The sequence below is a fragment of the Elgaria multicarinata genome, chromosome 15, assembly GCF_023053635.1.
Source record: "Elgaria multicarinata webbii isolate HBS135686 ecotype San Diego chromosome 15, rElgMul1.1.pri, whole genome shotgun sequence".
In the NCBI taxonomy this organism is placed as follows: Eukaryota; Metazoa; Chordata; class Lepidosauria; order Squamata; family Anguidae; genus Elgaria; species Elgaria multicarinata.
The window spans coordinates 7,226,549-7,246,274 of NC_086185.1; the positions used below are offsets into that span (position 1 = coordinate 7,226,549).

A 19,726-nucleotide genomic window follows, 5' to 3' on the forward strand; every position below is an offset into this window, starting at 1 on the left:
TAGTTGTTGTTGTTGTTGTTGTTGTTGTTGTTGTTGTTATTATTATTATTATTATTATTATTATTATTATTATTATATTTATTTGTATCCTGCCTTTTGCCCAATACTGGGCCTCAATACTGGGTTTTACCTCTGTTGAATTTGGGGAAGTTGATGAACATATGTATTATCTGTTGTCTTTTTCTGAACAGTTGATCTGCTGTGTGTGTGTGTGTGTGTGTGTGTGTGTGTGTGTGTGTGTGTGTGTTTTAAATGCTCCTCAGATTTCATATCTGTTCTATGCTTCAGTGTTTTATTGATGTGTTTTACACAGATTTTGGATCTTTGCAGAAAAGCAATTTAGAAATCATTGGAATAAATTTGAAAAGACAATTCAATCTTGCTTTAGAATCATAGAATCATAGAATAGTAGAGTTGGAAGGGGCCTACAAGGCCATTGAGTCCAACCCCTGCTCAGTGCAGGAATCCACCTTAAAGCATCCCTGACAGATGGTTGTCCAGCTGCCTCTTGAAGGCCTCTAGTGCGGGAGAGCCCACAACCTCCCTAGGTAACTGGTTCCATTGTCGTACTGCTCTAACAGTCAGGAAGTTTTTGCTGATGTCCAGCCAGAATCTGGCTTCCTGTGAGCCCGTTATTCCGTGTCCTGCACTCTGGGAGGATTGAGAAGAGATCCTGGCCCTCCTCTGTGTTAATCAGCTTATGGTGCCATCCTACGCATATGTAGACAGTTGGGAGTTGTAGGAGTTTTTTCTGTCTAAACATGCATAGGATCTCCCCCCGATTCAGTGATTCAGTGTCTCGTGAAAGCAACTTCCCACCTAAACCACTATACTTCATATCATCGTTAACCCTATTAATTATCTTGGCTTGCTCCAAACAATTCTGCAAAGTGCCGTACAGCAAGGCCCTAAGCATTCTCTGTGGCAGATCCATAGCCCTCCTTTTCCTGCTCTTTGAACCACTATTCCCAGGTTGCCCTTGAGAAACGGGAGCAACCGTGCTCCTGTGCATGTGTTAGCCCTCCATATAAAGAGCTTCTACGTCGATGAGGAGCACAACCATCCTTTCTAGACTGGACTGAATGGCTCTTCAAATACAGGACACCTTCAAAATAGAGGACAGTCCTCTGGCAGCCCTTCAAATGGAGGACTGTCCTCTATAAAAGAAGATCCTTGGAAAATGGTGCTTCTGACCATGGGATGGAGTTTTGTCCTCACTAGAAACCAAGCACGGCCAGCTTTCCCATCTGACCTTCACTGAACTCACAGAGATCCAAGGGCTGGATGGGCACAGAGATGGTGAGGATGCAGTCAGTGGGGCAAGGGGGACACAATCCTGCCCCCCTTTCATTTGGAGGTCCAATGCTGATTATAAAACAGGCTTAAGCTGGCAGTGTAGGGATATGCCCTGAGTCACTGAAGTAATTCTTTGTTGATGCCAAGGAGGGCAATTGTGGGAGTTAACACTTTTCCCTTTCTTCTTACAGGACTTATACCTGCCTCTGTCCTTGGATGACTCCGATTCCCTTGGAGACTCCATGTAAAGAAACCCAGTTCCCTGTGTCCACTGTACACACTCTGTTTTAGATGCAGTGCCGTACTTCTGCCGAAAGGAGCAGAGAGGTCACTGGTGCTTGCAAACCAACCGAAGGACACACAAAGTTTTGTCTTTTCCCCATCCTCTCCTATGATTTCTCCTCCGTGCCACAAAACCAACACCTATCAACCAACAGAGATAAAGGGATACCAGCCACCTGAGTAACTTCATAGGAAAGCTAAATGTCCATTGATGGCAAATTCTGAAGTCAGGGGGTTCACCTTCTCATGCCTTCCCCACACCTTTCGATTGTCTCTTCTTTTACTCTGATGTTGCTGACTTTATGTTTGGCTGCAGGAGAGGTTGCAAATTTCCTTTTGCAAGTGTTCCATTAGCAAATGCCATGATTCTCTCTGAAGGCCAGGAGGGAAACAGGTCTGTCTACCAGCACCTTTTTTTTCAAAATATCAATGGACACCAGCAACTCTGCAAAATCAGGTCTGTTTCCAACATTGCATCTCTGAGTTTAACACCTGCATATTGTTTGATCTTAATTTACTTACCCCCAGTGGGGGTTACAATTCATTGCTTTGATAACATATGTATAAGACATCAGCACAAGAGCAGGGAGTAGAGTTGGGCAACATTAAAAAATAAAGAGCTACATTTGTCATGCTCAAATTGGGCACTGGAGTATATTTCAATAAACACACCAGGACGTTTTAGCTGGGTGGGATTTTAAGTGCATATACGACTGGCAATAAAAATGGTCCAGCTGATATGAAGTTACTGAAACTGCTGACCGGTATCTCTCTATCTCTGTGAAGACTATTAATGCCTTGTAAACAGCCAACACTGAAAACACTGTGAACATTTTGTTTTCAGGTCTCTTAACACCTCTGGGTTATTATTATTATTATTTTTAATAACAAGAAATCAGTACACTTTTTTAGAGGAAAACAAATAATTTTAGCTGTGTTTTAGGGAGTCAGTTCTTCAAGCTCCTTTTTTCTTTTCTACAATAAACGAGAAAACTGGTGACTTTTTTTTTTTTTTTGCTTAAAAAAAAACCTAAAAAAATACACAAAAAAGTGCAACACAGGAAGTGTTTAGGAGTCATTGCCAAACTGACATCAGAGGTATAAAAAACAGGGAGGGTCTGCATAGGGGTGGGCGGGGTAGATATTGCAATCAATTCAGTATGGTTAATATTTTGAGAATGTTTGTAACATGTTAAGCTTAAGGTGTTTTCTTTTTCTTTTTCTATATTTCAATAGTCCTAACTAAGGTTAGATGCTCAAGATTATAGTACTCTTAGGGTGTTCACAATACAGTATTTTAAGTGACTCTTTTATCTGGGCAACACTTTCTAATAGAAGGAAAAGATGAAGAAATCTTTTTCACTTTTCGTAATTATTGATGCAAAGTTCACAGTTTTATACGGAGTTGGCCATTTTTTTTTCTTGGGCCTGGTTATGGGCACCAGATGATACATAATGCCTTTTTTCCTCCATATTTGTTTGAATAAGCTTTCTGTACTTTTGCAAAATGTTCTCAAAGCAATGCTCATAAAAGCCGACTTTTCGGGGTTGCTTTTCCTCTCTGCTTTAGATTTCCTTGCAACCCCATTGTGAGTTTAGAATGTATGATGCTTTTTTCTCCTGGTTTGCTTTCATTTTGTGAGCCATCTTGGACAATTTGAATCAAGTGGAAAGATGAGCTGATGAGACACTACAGATGAGACACTACTAATGATTCATGGGTAGTAATACTATCACTGGGCTAGTTAGAGGGAAACTTAGCTTGGCTATTTCTTAAAATGTGACATGGTGTTCGGTGGTTAGCTTTTGCATTTTGCATTTTTTTTGCCACTGGCATCTTTGAGATTCATGTGGTGACAATTTGAATGAGCCAGGGTTCGCGATTTTTAATTTTTTTTAAAAAAAGTTAAGGTTTTGATCTGCCCAATGGCTGCAGTTAATAAGGATCTTGCATCGTTATGGACAAGTACTGTCTGACCATTTGTTCAACCAAACAATTACTCTCTAGAATTCCCTAACCACTATGCCATCGTTCGGCCCAATTGATCTTAACTTTGGTTCAGAAGAGTCAGGAATGCATTCATGTATGTTCATGGTCAGGTCACTGTGGAGAAGGCTGGCCTTGAGGACAAAGCACAGGGGAGACCTACGGAAGACTTTTCCATTGTGTGTTTGAAATCTTGCAGATTGGGTGTATGAATTGGAGCAGGTCTCTTAATTTCTTGGTGCCTCAATTTACCTGATCTGTCAAATAGGGACAGTCATACTTCTCTACCTCATGGGGAGGGATGGGGGGGTTGGCAGGTGAGTCGTTTTGTTAATGCTGAAAACTACTTTTGAATCATCTGGTGGAAAAGTGCTATCTATAACCTCCTGGGGGCTGGTGTTGATGAAGACTTTGGTGCTTATTTTGTCAATTCCAGTGACAGTTTACTGGGGCTGACCTAGAAAGTACTCTTGCTAAAGCAGCGAAATGGCCTGGACGCAGAGCGAATCCATGTGCACAGCGAGCTTTTACTGTGGTCAGCTCCAGGAGCAGGAATCCCTGTGTGCTCACCGATTTCTCCCTCCCAGAGCTGGAAACAGGGGCACTGTACCTATACGAGGCTCCAGGGCATGAACGTAGCATAGATTGAGAAACGCTGAAGCCAACAACTCCGATCGAAGGAGTGTTTGGTTTGTAACTTTTTAACTTTGCTCCAACTTTGAACTTCTCTTCTGTCTTGAAGGGCTGCTCCCAATCTGTCCTCAGAGTGTGGGCCCAGAGATACCACACACTGGATGGAAGTGAAACTGAGTTAACTCTTTTCTGTTGTGGACAGGACAGAACTCCATGGTAGCAACCACTTTTTCTTAGTAATATGTAGGAGTAATGCACATGATACTCCATCCAGGACCTGAAGGTCTTTGCTACCTTCAACCCAACCTTTACTAGTTCGATAAGCAAGAAGCAAAAGGTCTGCATTCAAGCTGAACAATGCAGAACACACCGATTCGCCTTTTTTTCATTTTGGAAATAGATGCTTCACACACTTGGGTACAGTCCCTGTGATTCCTGTTCTTGCACAAGGCCCTGGAACTGAGCCTATTATTGGCGGCAGCAGTACTGTAGAGTCTTTTGAATGTTATACTCTGTTCTCCGCTCTTCACTGATTTCAGCGGAGACAAAACTTGATAGTTTGCTATTCGCCACAATAGCTGAACGCAACTTCAGAGGCAGCGCTCCTCTGAATGCCAAATGCTGGTAACAAGCTAGAGGGGAGCCCTCTTGCCTTCATCCCCTACTTGTAAGCTTTCTAGAAGCTGGTCCCTGTTGGTAGACAGAATGTTGGACTAGATGGACCGTTGGTCCAATCCAGCAGGGCCTCTCTTATATCCTTAAGTAGATCATTGTTTACATGGAGTAGGTTCCTCATTTCACCTATCAACCACAATACATTTCCTTACAAGAATACAGCTATAGGCATTTATCTTCAATTGCACTTAACAGTGGCATGTCCGAGAGCTTGATCCAATAAGAACTGCCTTAGCCAAAGTTGCGCACCAATACTTGCATTACTTTGATTAGGGGCATGGCAAGATGAGGCTTTCATAAGACTTTGTGTTGCTACAGCTTGCACCAGCAAGCAAATATACAAAGGCCTAGTAAATGGAAATATACAAAGTCCAGCTCAACAGAAAGAGAAGGTTCTTTTTTCCCCTACAAGGAAAGAAAAGCCATTCAAAACCTGCAGAAGCAAAACAGGGTAAAGGACCAGACTCCCAGGTTTTAGAAGCAATTCTTCAGGTAAAAGTTCTTGAACTGTAGGTAGAAATCAGTGACCATGTCAGATGTAAAACTGCTTGTATAGTTGATGTTGCATGAGTCTTTGTACGGGAAAAAAAATGCATGCGGAATAGCCGTACATACAATACTAGGTGTGTTCAGCTCCAAATTCTCAGACAGGCTATTAAGAAAGAAAGAAAGAAAGAAAGAAAGAAAGAAAGAAAGAAAGAAAGTATAAAAGTTCTGCAAGGCCAACAGGGCTTGCGGGTTGTAGGCAGATTTAATTAGAACTGGTTTAGAATGTCAGAATTTGAGTGGGTTTATTTCTGTTAGGGATTTTAGGGGAAGTATAGAAGTATAGAAGGAAGTATAGAAGTTTTGGCCCTCCCCCCCCCCCTTAGCTTTGGGGCTGTACGATTTTTGCGGGGGGACTGGTAGAGTGTTTAGAAAGGTGTGAGCTCCTAGTTGAAAGAGTCACTCAGGCTGTGGCATCATCTTGGTGGGCTGAGCCATTCTGCTCTGTTTAGACATGGGCATGATTTACGGGCTAGAGTTCCTGTCTGTCAAGTAGTTTTGAACAGGCCCACGTTTCTTTTAATAAGCTGGAGCAAAAGCGAAGAGAGTAGGGGACAAAACTGTACTCCCTTCTATACTTCCCCTGAGAACCCTGGCAAAACTAAGCCTGATCAGATTCTGACATTCTAAACTAGTTCTAATTAAATCTACTTACAACCTGCAAGGCCTCTCAGCTTTGCAGAACTCATACTAGACAGACAGACAGACAACAACACACTTCTCATATACCTGATTTATTATTGTTAAGACATTTGGTATGGATGAGGTGGATGCTATGAACACTAACAGTAGCAATCACTGTACTCGATGGTGGTTTCACTTACGTTCTAGCTGGAGGAAACCCTTTCTACACTAGCTTATTTGCTGAGGAAACTCTGCATTACAGGAGGTGGTCAGGAATGTTGTGGGATGTCCACAGGTGACCAGTGGCCACTGCCAGCCCTTTAGAGCCTCATGAACCTTGTATGAACTGAGAGAGGGCCATAGTACCAGGGTCAGTTACAAGTTTGCATGGATCCTTGACAAAGTGTCTGCTGGAGGATGCTTCTTCTGTCAGTGGTCTCCTTAGTAGACTTAGCTGGAAGTGGAGAAATCTACAAAGGATAATAAGTTAAAATCAGCGAAATAAACAATGACCTATATCAAATTGTTTAAATGAATAATAATAATTTAAAAAATCAAACCAATATTGTTAGTCTATGCTGGTCTGTATATTAGTCTATTAATATAATTAGTCTAGAATGAAATTTTTGTCCCTTCCATTTGAATTAATTATCTACTTTAATAGTGTACTTTCACACCCACCTTTCTCAGTTCTATTTTTGATCATCTGGCAGTGGTTGGACAGGCGTTTATACTCAGGAACTCTTCAGTGAAGAATAATTCCTTCTGGTTAGTGTGGAAGGCTTCAAAGTACATTAATGAAATTTCAAACGCTGATGCCTTTAGGAAGCAGAGTTTAACATTTATCGGCAACACTGACACTTCCTTTCACATTCTATTTTTTTTCACCTAGCATGTTTCAAAATGTTTATGGTTTTAATGATTGCAACAGGCATTGACAAAAGGGAGGGCAGGATGAGTAAAAGTCCTATTCTGGGGTAACATCACAAGATTAATAAAGGGGCAATTTTAAAAATTGTACTAAGAACTCGAATCCAGATGCTTATAAAAAGGCAATGGCAGCACATTGAGGCTATCAGCTCTTCAATGGAAGTAAAAGCGTAATCGTTTCACTTCTTCTCTTGTCTATTCATCTCAGTCTGTTCCATTGCTGTAAGATCGCCTATATTCTATAGAGCAGGGGTGTTCAACATCAAGCCCACGGCCCAAATTCACTTATCTGGGGTCCCCAACTGGTTTTCCAGCATTTCCTAGATGGTCATGCTCCCTTCCAGTGGCTCCACCCACTTTCTCCTGGTGGTTTCTTTGCTTTTGGATGTCTTTTCTCCATTCTGAAGCGTTGAAATCCCTCCTAAGTTTTAGTCATTAGATTTAAGATATTCTGGCATTCTGGCTCCTCTCTTTTGCCTTAGGCCCTTCCTGCCACTGGAATACAGCCACTGAGAGCTCCTTCAAAACTGAATTTGGCCTGCAGGCTGAAATGCATCTAGCACCTTTCCTGTATTGCTGTATACCTTTGCTGTCTAAAGTGTTGGTCCTCTGACACCATCCAGCATGGTATGCCTTATGTCCAAACTTGCTGAATTTCCTAGCGTAACATGGAATGGCCTTCATGTCAACAATTCAAATAATTAGACATTGTTATTTGAATTACATCATTGAGTCCGTTTGATAAATGAACAGTGAGCGCCTTTGCCGACAAAAATATATATCAATGAATTCGGAATTTGGGATTATCCATAGAATCATAGAATCATAGAATAGTAGAGTTGGAAGGGGCCTAAAAGGCCATCCAGTCCAACCCCCTGCTCAATGCAGAAATCCACCCTAAAGCATCCCTGACAGATGGTTGTCCAGCTGCCTCTTGAAGGCCTCTAGTGTGGGAGAGCCCACGACCTCCCTAGGTAACTGGTTCCATTGTCGTACTGCTCTAACAGTCAGGAAGTTTTTCCTGATGTCCAGCTGGAATCTGGCTTCCTTTAACTTGAGCCCGTTATTCCGTGTCCTGCACTCTGGGTGGATCAAGAAGAGATCCTGGCCCTCCTCTTTGTGGCAACCTTTTAAGTATTTGAAGAATGCTATCATGTCTCCCCTCGGTCTTCTCTTCTCCAGGCTAAACATGCCCAGTTCTTTCAGTCTCTCTTCATAGGGCTTTGTTTCCAGATGCCTGATCATCCTGGTTGCCCTCCTCTGAACACGCTCCAGCTTGTCTGCGTCCTTCTTGAATTGTGGAGCCCAGAACTGGATGCAATACTCTAGATGAGGCCTAACCAGGGCCGAATAGAGAGGAACCAGTACCTGACGTGATTTGGAAGCTATACTTCTATTAATGCAGCCCAAAAGAGCATTTGCCTTTCTTGCAGCCATATCGCACTGTTGGCTCATATTCAGCTTGTGATCTACAACAATTCCAAGATCCTTCTCGTTTGTAGTATTGCTGAGCCAAGTATCCCCCATCTTGAAAGTGTGCATTTGGTTTCTATTTCCTAGATGTAGAACTTGGCATTTATCCCTATTAAATTTAACTCTGTTGTTTTCAGCCCAGCACTCCAGCCTGTCAAGATCACTTTGAAGTTTGTTTCTGTCTTTCAGGGTATTAGCTATCCCTCCCAATGCACTGTGAGTTCATAGTGTTGCTGCTGTCTCCTGCACAACTGGCAGGAAAAACAAAAAGTTAGATAATCGAGTTCACTGGGGGAGGGGTGGATGGCCAATTTTAGAACTCCAGCTGTTTTCTACATTCTCATCCTCCCTCATGCCTATACTGTCATCTCTATAGTACTAGCTAAACAGGGCATATTTAAACCTTCACACTTGCTCTGGAATAGCATAATGCATCCCATTGTACAGAACATCTTTTTAATCAACCACACTGTTCAACAGTCAGTGTTTATTGATCACACGAAGCAGAAACATTGAATGTAAGAGCGAAAGCAACTGAGTACAGCAGCTGCCACAGTACAGACCACATCCCAAAGTGGACGTGATTGGTTAGATCACTTCTCATTTCAAGGGCAGCCCGTCTTTCTCACTGTGCTATGGATATTATGGCCCCTGCTGTCAGTTTAGAAGACTGCTCACCCCGAGACTCTTTCTAGTTGCACTGTCTTTTGTGTCTGCAAAGGGAACCACGGGGAATGGGAGAATCAGTAAGGTTTGAACTTGTCCAGGTTCTCCAATTTGCACCCCAGAGCTTGATTTATCTCATTCCCATTCCCAGTTGTGAGCTCTTCTTCCCCTCTGTCCAAAAACAGAAAAGTGTCCACCCAGAGACTGAAGCATAATGATGGATTGTTGTTTTTTAAAATGGACATTTTAAAGAGCACACACTGGGCCCATTCAGAAGACACCTTAAACCATGGCTTTAACCATGGTGGTTAAGCCAGAAAGCCAGGCTGTGTTCAGAAGACACCTTTAACCATGCCTTTAACCATGGTGAATAAGGTTTTATGCTTTATTCACCATGGTTAAAGCCATGGTTTAAGGTGTCTTCTGAATGGGCTATGAGAAAAAGAGGGAACTAGCTCTGGTGCTATGAAATGTCAAAAGAGGTTTCTTTATTTTTCTTATCTGAAATATAAAAAATGTTCAAAAAACTTTCAACCAAACTTGTACAACGCTCAACATTTCTGGAGATCCTCTGTCAGGAGCTGTACAACCAAATGAATTACTTTTTGAAGTGATTATAAATTTGAAACCTTATAGATATTTTTTCACAAGACCGCAGTGTTGTTCGTTCTGTCTCCGTCAGCTGTCTTCTGAATGGGGCCTTTGCCTGCAAATGCATTTTGTGAATGTGGTCGCAAACTTGGGGAGTATGTGAGCTGTTCTTGAAGAAAAAAATGCTCCTATTCGGACATCCTTACGCAACCACCCTCTTCTTTCCCCATTATCTTCCAAAGTAGAGTTTTGAGAAGCACAGGCAAAGAAATGCCAGTTGGATGCATGGATACCACTAGCCAGTTTTCTTAAACATAGGGAAGCCACACGTTGACCGAAAGACCAATATTAATAGTAATAATCTCCCCAATACTTCATCTGCATGAACATCTGCCTTCTGGGAACAATAGTTTCTTCATCTACAGCTGTTTTGAGAAGTAAACAGTGGCCAGGGAAATCGGCAGCTGGAAAAAAACAAACACCTGATGGCAGGGTACCATCTTGAGCTTCTGAGCTGATTTTGTATTATTTTCCTCATTCGTAAAAGGAAGCTGCAATATAAGATAACCAAGAGGTCAAGATGTATTTTCTTCTATAGTCATTCTGTGTGGGGTGGGAATAAAATAAAAGAGCATGGGAATTTTAAAAGGTTAAAAATAAATCAAGGTGGGGTTTAAAGTTTAGCTGGCATACTTTAAACTCTTTGTACAGAACCTTGAAGGATACGTCCTCTGTACAAGCTGTTGTGTTTTACAGGGTTGGTATATTGTTTGCTTGTTTTTTGTTTGTTTTTGCTTTAAATGACCTATTTAACAAATGAGTAGTTGTAAAAAGGATGAATGAATTTAAATTAAGGTGTGTGTGTGTTTGTTTTTCTCTACTGTATCCATCTAATATTTCATATTTTGGCAAAAGCTTTTCATAAGCCTACAAGGAATATCAATACAGTAATATGTTATATTTGGGGAAGGATTTTCATAGTTTATATGTAGCTGGAAACTTTTTTTTTCTCATCCAACAACAATAATGTCCCAAGATGTTTTCCATCTCATTGAGAGGTGATCCCTCACCATCACTTCCCAGTAAGATCCAGTTAGAACTGCATCACAAAAAGAGTTCAACATATGTTGAGATGGTGTACTGATGTCAGTTCCCCAAATCTCAAAAATCTGTTTTATGAAACTCATGTTGGACCACTGTCCTGACAACTAACAGTTTTTGGTAGGGTTGTTCAGGGACACCTCCCCCCACCCCATAATCCACTTTGGAGGCCAATTTGGGTCTTCCGAGTTGGCCCTGATCTGCCTTGGGCTGCTTCGGGCCTAGTCTGACTGACTTTCCAGAAATGGCCCTTTATGGCCACCATAGTTTGAACATTAGATCTAGTAAACAACAGAGCTGCCATCTTACTTAAAAATGGTACCTCTCATTGAGGACAGGCAGCTGCCGGACAGGTCAGGTAAGTCCCGTGGGTGAGCGGAGGAAGCGGCTCACATCACCCTGAAGCAGTCCAAAGCAGTCCAAAGCGATTTGGGCCCAGTCCGATCAGTTCCGAGCTGCTTCAACCCTATCTGGTCCCGATTCAGGCCTGATCTGGATTTGGACCGAGGCAGTGCACAGCCCTACATTTTGGTAGGCAGGCAATTTGTGAAAGTAGGAAGTTAATTGACCTAAATGTAGATCATGCCACTTTTTGCACATTGGGAAAATTTACGACGACACACTGAATTTGATGATCAAGTGGGCTTCTGCTTGTGCAACCAACCGTTTGGTATGGCTCAGGCTAGTGGTGTCAGTGGATGACTTAAGTAGGCATGTGCCAAGGCCGTCACCCCAGGAGGGTCAGCAGCCCTGATGACCTCCTGAGCTGTTCCTCCTTGCTGTCACTGCCTCTTCCATCATCCTCTCTGAGCATGTAAGCAGTGCCCAAAACAAGGAAACAGCAGCAGCCTCCCTTCTTTTGGATTGGACCCATGGGGAGAGGGCAAGCGAATGGGCACTGGTGACAGTCACAATGAGGAAGTGGGCAACCTCAGAGAGGGGACCCTGCTGAGACCATCATGCCCAATGCCCCCTCCTCCGCCACCCAAATCCCCTGGAGATGGCATTGAGTATAAAGGTGATCAAACATATGCTATTTGGCTAAAGCTTTGTAAAAAGTCTTACACATAGGTATACACATATACACCTTGGGATAATGTTACACCTGCTGTCTGTTTATGACATGGAGTTACAGCCAAATGTTAGACAAGGTTATTCCATTCTGAATTGAATGCCATTACGTGCGCGACAATGGTTGTTTCTGTGAATGGTTCATAGGTGCTCCATTCCCCATGCAAAGTGGTTCATGGTTGCTGCCACATGGAATAAGAAGCTTCCAGGATGTGATTTGGGAGAGCATGGTGGCAGGGATGTTGCAAGAGTCCAATTGGGTCTCTAGCTTAGTGGCCTTCTGCCAGCTTGACCCATTGGATGCCAGCCAGGCAAGTGTGGGGATCCCCGCTGATTTGCGATCACCTTTTTGCACAAAATGACAACTAAGCTATTTACACAAATCGCCATTTTGAGCAGTGTGATTTACATAAAATTGCAGGCATAAATGGTTCAATTAGATCATTTTGCCCTGCAATTTTACTATTTATGGCTGCCATTTTGTGCAAAATGGTGATTTATAGAAATGGCTTCCCTGCCATTTTGTGCAAAATGGTGATTTATAGAAATGGCTTCCCTGCCATTTTGTGCAAAATGGCGCTCGCAGGGAAGAGGAATGGGTGCCTGCAGACCATTCAATGGCTTGCACTGAACAGAGTTGGGTGGCTGTTGGGGGGTCTGGTGAGTGGTATGTGAGATGGGCAATAGTGAGCTTGCCCATCCCTACAGCATGGCTCTTTCTTTCTTTCTTTCTTTCTTTCTTTCTTTCTTTCTTTCTTTCTTTCTTTCTTTCTATGCTCTGTGCTCAGATCACCAGTGGGAAATTTAATGGTTCCACTGGCTTATTAATTCCTCCTTGCTCCTTTGACTATGAGATCACTCTTCATGGCAGGGCCAGCTCAAGACATTTTGCTGCCCTAGACAAAGATGGCAGCCTCCCATCCACCTATAGAAGCCAATTGGACTGGGCAATTGAATCTTACCTCAACACTGGCAATGGGATGGGATGTAGCTCTGTCCTGCAATGAAAAGTTACAGCCAAAGAGCTACCACTGCCCCTTCCACGCCCCCCAGTATCTTCTGCCTGAGGCAACTGCCTCACTCTGCTTAATAGTAGGGCCGGCCCTGCTTCATGGACCATTTCACATTGATGAAGTGGGCTGCAGTTCAACAATGTTCCCAGGAGAAGTTGGTTCTTGCCTTTAAAACAACAACGACAGGTCTTTCTCAGTCAGGTCATCCCACCTTTATTCTTAACAAAAAGCATTCTTAACAACAACAAAAGCATTTTCTACACCGTAAATTATTGTTCAAGGTTCCACTCGGAGACATCTCAACTGCATCGTCTTGTAATATACTGGAGCTTTAAGCCAATGATTCTGCTCTCTTTGTTTCCTGTGCATGTTTTGAACTAATTCTGCATTCTCCATTTGTGGTGGGTTATTCAGCATTCTGTCCACCTTTTGTGCCATTCAACTTGTACAGAAAACATTTTTATTGACGTTTCCAAGGGTTTGGGGGTTGGGGATATTTTGTTTTGTTTCTTTAAAAAGAAAAAAAAAGGAAGTTCAGTTCCATGGCTAGAGGTAGAAATAGGATATTTATCTGACAGGTGTCAAATTGTGGTGGTAGTTTTAGGCATTGTAGCTAGCTAGCGAAGAAACTGTTGAGAGTAAACGCATGGTACTGACATCTCATAGCTTAAAAATCACTTCCCCGTGCTTCTTCTTTCTGTCCCTTGGTCTCTCACACTCTTGCAGTTTTTTGGTTATAGATGTGGACATGGAAAAAAAATGAGAGAACAAAGCCTGAATAAGCGCCGATCATGAAACTTTGCAACGTACAGTTGTTATTGTACATTCAATAGGATGCTCCCCTGAGCATTTTCTCTCTCTATGGCAACAGACCTGATGAATGCAGGATGTGTCTACAGAGTATTATGCCCAGTGCAATTCAGGGTTCTTTTTGTAGTCATTTTTTAAATAATAATAATAATAATAATAATAATAATAATAATAATAATAATGTAAATAACCTCACGGATCCTCATGCACAAACCTCTCTGACTATTTTAAGTGGGGTAAGGACAATACCGTGTACCAGTACAGTAGAGGAAAACTAGGAGTTAGATTTTCACAGAGTTCCAGAGTCTAGAGCCCTTTCTACACCTGGAGGGATCATCCCCACCTGCTCCCGGGATCCCCTGTGTGTCATTTGGATGCACAGGAATGATCCAGGGAAGATCCTAGGAAAAAAGGCAGGTGTAGAAATGGCCTAGGAGAGCTTAATAGTTCACATTTGAGGTTAATATGGTCCCTGTGTTGATAAAGAGAGAAAAACACACACATGCAAAGGCTTAGGACTTGTGGTGCTGCCCACAAAGCTGAGATTTTTTTAATGGGGTATGAACCGAAGACAAAAACAGGACAGACGTATCCTGCGTCCACGTATCTGGTGCCTCTTCGTCCTTTGGAGTCTTTCCTCAGAGGCCTGACGGTCTAGAACTAATTTTCTTTCCTTTCTTTTTTTTTCCTGGTGAAGTGTTGTGAACTGTTTTTTTTTTTATTATTATTATCATTAATGCTTGTTCTGCTCCACCGAACCTATTCCTCAGCTCTGATTGGATTGTTTCTGTGACTGGATGCCATGCAGCAGAGAGACCTGTTCACTCTATAGCTTTGCTCTCGATATTTGTCATGCATTGTTTTTTCCTCATCTAAATGTACATTTGCAAGGTGTGTGTAATGTCATTTTCCGAAAATAAAATTTGGTTTCAATACTGAGTTGAAGCAAGCTCTGTGAATGGCTGCCGTTGATCTTACATGCCACATTGCTGTTGTCACTGTCGTGCGGGCTTCCCCAATGTGGGTACCTCCATAAGAACATCAGAAGAGCCCTGATGCTGGATCAGACCAAGGGTCCATCTAGTCCAGCACTCTGTTCACACAGTGGCCAACCAGCCATCGGCCAGGGATGAACAAGCAGGACATGATGCAACAGCAGCCTCCCACCCATGTTCCCCAGCAACTGGTACACATAAGTGCACATAACTTTTGCACTACAATTTGAAAGCATGTGCTTTTCATGCAGAAGGACCCAGCAAGGGGGTGTCTATATGGGACTTTTACTCCCATTCTACTGTGCCCCCCAAAATGATTTGTATTTGAAATGTACCCCTCCTTTCTCAGCCTCCTGAATGCATCCATTTTTATTACAGGTACAATATTAATGTTACTAATGTATATGCAGGGAACAGAGACTCAGTTCATCACTCGATGATTTTAATTGTGGCTTTTCAATTGCCAGAGTTCAAACCCACACAGCCTGCTGGTCCCTGCTGTTTTGGAATTAATGCATCAGTAATTGATGGGCTGTGTTGCTACAAGCCATGATGATGGCCACTGGGTCAAACTGCTTTAAAATTGGATTTAATTAATTTTTGTAAGACAGATCTATTTGCAGCTATTAGCCATGGTGGTTAAGTAGAACCTGCCGGGTTTAAAGGCAGCATTCCTCTGAAGGCCGTTTGCTCTGAGGGGAGCCAATCACTCATCCCGTCTGGCTGGACACACAGGAGGACTAGATCAAATCTCCCCAACTCCTATCACCTCCATCCAGCCTGCCTACTGGGAATGGTGGTAGTGGTTATCCAACACTTCTGGATAATCACTAGGAACAACAATTGAGGAAGCCTGGATGCGATGGCCACTTGGCCTGACCCAGCACAGCTCTTGTTCTGTTCTTATAGCTTTGGGATGGGATGGGATGGGATAGGATAGGATAGGATGGTGTGGTGTTGTAGAGTTAACACTTCATGTTCTACTCATGGAATCCCTCATGCAGATAACATGTGAAAGGCGCTACCATCAGAAGCGAAAATGACAAGCTTTTCATCTCTCCTTCCTGGGAGATGTTCAGGCTATCAGTAGTGAAGGAAACTTGTCAATTACTCAGGTACGGAGCTGTGGAAACTACCTTTTGGGCGTCACTGAAGAACAAGAAAACAACCATGATCCCCCCTCCTTTGTTCCTCATGTTCAGTCTTTTGCCAAGATGTATTGTTTCACCCTTTACAACTAGGGAGGGAAACTGCAGCGGAGATGGGAGGCATTTCCACCCCCCTGGACCTTCCATGGGCCACAGTCCATGGGGTAGCAAGAAAAGAGCCCTGGTTTACTGCTAAAAATTGACAAAAAAGCACAAACGTAGAATTAAGTAGTGAAATCTTGCTTGAAAACTAGTGAGATCCAACTGTTTTAGACTGCCATAGCATTTTGGGGGTCTGCTGATCATACAATAGTAGAGTTGGAAGGGGCCTATAAGGCGATTGAGTCTAACCCTGTGCTCAGTGCAGGGGGATTCTGGGAGTTTTAGTCCAATCTATCCAAAAGCGATCTGGTTGAGGAAAGCTGAGATAAGGAGATCCATAGGGGTGCTGCTATCTGTTTTTATTTTTATTTATTTATTTATTTATTTATTTATTTATTACATTTATATACCGCCCCATAGCCAAAGCTCTCTGGGCGGCTTACAAAATGCAGCATGCCCTATGTTCCCTTTTGAAGGAGATGAGATGCCTTAACCATGCCTTCCAGATCCAAGAACACCAGAATCCTTGAAATAAGAGCAACTATATCTATATCTATCTCCTCATGCTCCTTATTGAGATGCTTGTTTGCTTATTTATGTATTTATTCAACCTACTCTTGGGACAGTTTACAATAACAAAATGCTCAAAGCAACAATAAAGTAACAACTAAAACAACAGATGCAACAATGAAAAAAAGTATTAAAACATTTAAATATCAAAGTGATTTAAACAACATTAAGGAGCCAGCAGTCAAGTTAATGACTGGAGCAACAGGTCAAGGATTGCATGCCTGCTGGAAGAGGAAGGTCTTGACATGGTGTCTAAATGTATACAGTGAAGACACAAGGCAGATCTCCCTGGGAAGGGTATTCCACATTCAGGGGGGCCACTACACGGAAGGCGTTGTTCTTGTTAGCCACCCATTACACCATTGTGGGTGGCGGAACCCAGATAAGAATGTCCAAAGATGATCTCAGCAAATTGGGCCGTGGTATCATTGCCACTGTTCATATATTTTCTCCATCGAATTTTCTTTACAGTTCATCCTTTTTTCCTTCTTTATTATTTTTAGACCATAGTTTGCCTGAGTGTGGCTCAAAAACCAGCCAGATTCACAGATAGGTCACAAATTCATTGCTCTGCCCCAAATCGATTTTGTGCTGCCTTCATGAATTCACTTTTGCTCCATCTTCTTGGCTCTTTCAGTAAACATTTTTTTCCCCTGCTCCTATTTCAGATTTCTTTTTGGCAATGCATGGGTCAGGTCCACCATCAAAAGATTCAACATGTGGGGTCTGTTTTTGGCATCTCATCTTTCTCGCCAGCCTGGAACCCAAACGGAAAAGCTCCATAGAAAACTCAGGTTCTCTTGAACAACATTTCATGGTTAAATGGGGTCTTTTGTCCTTCTTTCCTATTCTCCTTCATAGTCACCTTACCCGAAATCCAGCTTACTCAGCTTTCTGTGCGGAAATTATCCCAATCCCATTAGCGCATAATGGAGATAGTCTTGTAATGCATCAGTTGTTAGAATATTGGCAACCAAATGCCATTTATCATACGGACTGCTGGGGGAAACACACACACACACAGAGTCAAGTGTACAGTATGCTAATGTTTGCCGAGAGAGCTGACCTTAGAAAACCGTGCTTCTTTAGAAAAAATGAAAGCAATCAGCAGGAGAAACTGGACAAACTTGCATTGGCATAATTAATATTGCTAAGATCATAACAAAGCCATGCAGAAGGGGAGCTGGAGTTGTAGCGGAAGGGCTCTGAAACATGGACAAGCTCTTCCCTGTTCTGTCGACTCACCCCACACGCAATTCTTCGCCAGTTCTCTGAAATGAATGAATGTGCTTGACATGAATTGGGTGGAACAAAAGCGGCCACTGAGCTGTTCGACTCTCTTCATTAACATTTCATCCAAATAGATGCTGAAGGGGAGCGCGGCAGCTGCCTTTATTACCCCATAAAAATGAAGTGGATTATTGGAAGAAGAACAAGCGTTGCAGCGTGGAGTGCTTCTGCTCACTTTTCCAGACGGCCATGCCCTCTTCCACTGTACTCCATTCCATTTCTCCTAACCCCCCCCCCAACCCACCATAGTGAGCATTCCATTCCCACTGAGCATGCTCAGACTTCACTGAGCTATTTTTGGAGTCCCCCAAGGGATGGTGATCACAGGTAAAATCCAGCTCTTTTTAAACCTGCTGGATTTCCCCAGGGCTCCCGGCTTGGCTAGCATTTGCAAGCCGAGTTTCAGGCTTTCCCTCAGAACCTGGGAAATGGTGCACACAAGCTTACTGCCTCTGATACTGGAGGTAGCACATGGCCATGAGGACTAGTAGCCACTGATAGCCTTCTTCTCCAGGAATTTATCCATACACCCCCTTTGAAAGCCATCCAAATTGGTGGCCATCACTACATCTTGTGGTAGTGAGTTCCATAGTTGAACTCTGCAGTGTGTGAAGAAGCCCTTCCCTTTTCTCTGTCCTGAACCTCCCACCAATCAGCTTCATGGGATGATCCCGGGTTCTAGTACTATGGGAGAGGGAGAAAACTATCTCCCTATCCACATACTCCACACCGTGCTTTTGTGGAACACTCTCCAGACCTACTGGACCTTACTGCTCTTCAGCATGAATTGCAAATGGCCTAGCATACCTAGTACTCTACTCGGGATGTGCTTTATAGAGCAAGAATGGCAAGGGAGGAGCATATATTTTATGTATGTATGTATGTATATGTATTACATTTATATACCACCCCATAGCTGAAACTCTCTGGGCGTTTTACAAAAGTTCAAATTCAGATTTTATTCATGGCTACCCTAAATGGGTTTTAGCCAAACACACGTTATCACACATTATTACATTAAAAAATTACTGTTTGTGGTGCACTATACAGCAATTACTCCCATCAACATACACCTTCTGCAATATACATATATCCTACTTCTTTTACAAAAGTTAAAAACAATGAACATTAAAAACAGATATACAAAATTTAAAAACCACTGAAAGTATAAAAAGCAACAATATCCATTTAAAACATGAGACAGTGTTTCTCTTGGCTCTTCGCTTTCAGGCCTTTGCGCAGAGTGGTAAAGCAGCAGTTTCTGCAGCTGAAACTCTCCCCACGGCCTGGGTTCGATCCCAGTGGAAGCTGGTTTCAGGCAGCCGGCTTGGGTCGACTCAGCCTTCCATTCTCCCGAGGTCGGTAAAATGAGTACCCAGTTAGCTGGGGGAAAGGTAATAATGGCCGGGGAAGGCAATGGCAAACCACCCCGCTATAAGGCCTGCCAAGAAAACGTCAGCAAAAGCTGGCATCCTTCCAAGAGTCAGTAATGACTTAGTGCTTGCACAAGAGGTTCCTTTCCTTCCTTCATACCCATCTCCTACATACAAATCTCAACTACCGAAATTAGCTCGGGTATGGAAAACTAGGGGCTAGAAGGGACACAAAGCACAGTCCATTCCGACCTCTCCACGGGCCATCTGGGAAAGGATCCCATCTACCCGCTGGGCATAAGCCTGGTCTTCTTGGGGCTGGTACAATTTTATATTCTCTGCCGACCATCTTTTGGCACCAGTTGCAAGGAGCGATGGCTGAGACACACCACTCGGAACAGGGCTCAGGTTCCTTAAGGCATTCTGGGACAAGCAGGTCCCATTATCTTTCCCTGGTACTTGCTGGCACAGGAGACATCGCTTGGGTTTCTCTTGGTTCCTGATCACACAGTCTCTGCAGATGTAGTTGTCCGACAGGCCCTCCGGGACA

General features: G+C 42.9%; 2 protein-coding genes across 2 annotated transcripts in view; both read left to right on the top strand.

Annotated features, from left to right (window-relative positions):
* The window catches only part of DCX (doublecortin), a 104,172-nt gene extending 101,508 nt beyond the window's left edge, over window positions 1-2,664 (top strand). The window contains exon 7 of the mRNA XM_063141571.1: window positions 1,488-2,664. Within this exon, the coding sequence (XP_062997641.1) occupies window positions 1,488-1,544 (57 nt within the window). The 3' untranslated portion in view covers window positions 1,545-2,664. The remainder of the gene's footprint in view (window positions 1-1,487) is intronic.
* CAPN6 (calpain 6) overlaps window positions 1-19,726 on the top strand; it is a 325,901-nt gene that overhangs the window by 225,271 nt on the left and 80,904 nt on the right. The gene's annotated exons all lie outside the window — the stretch shown is intronic.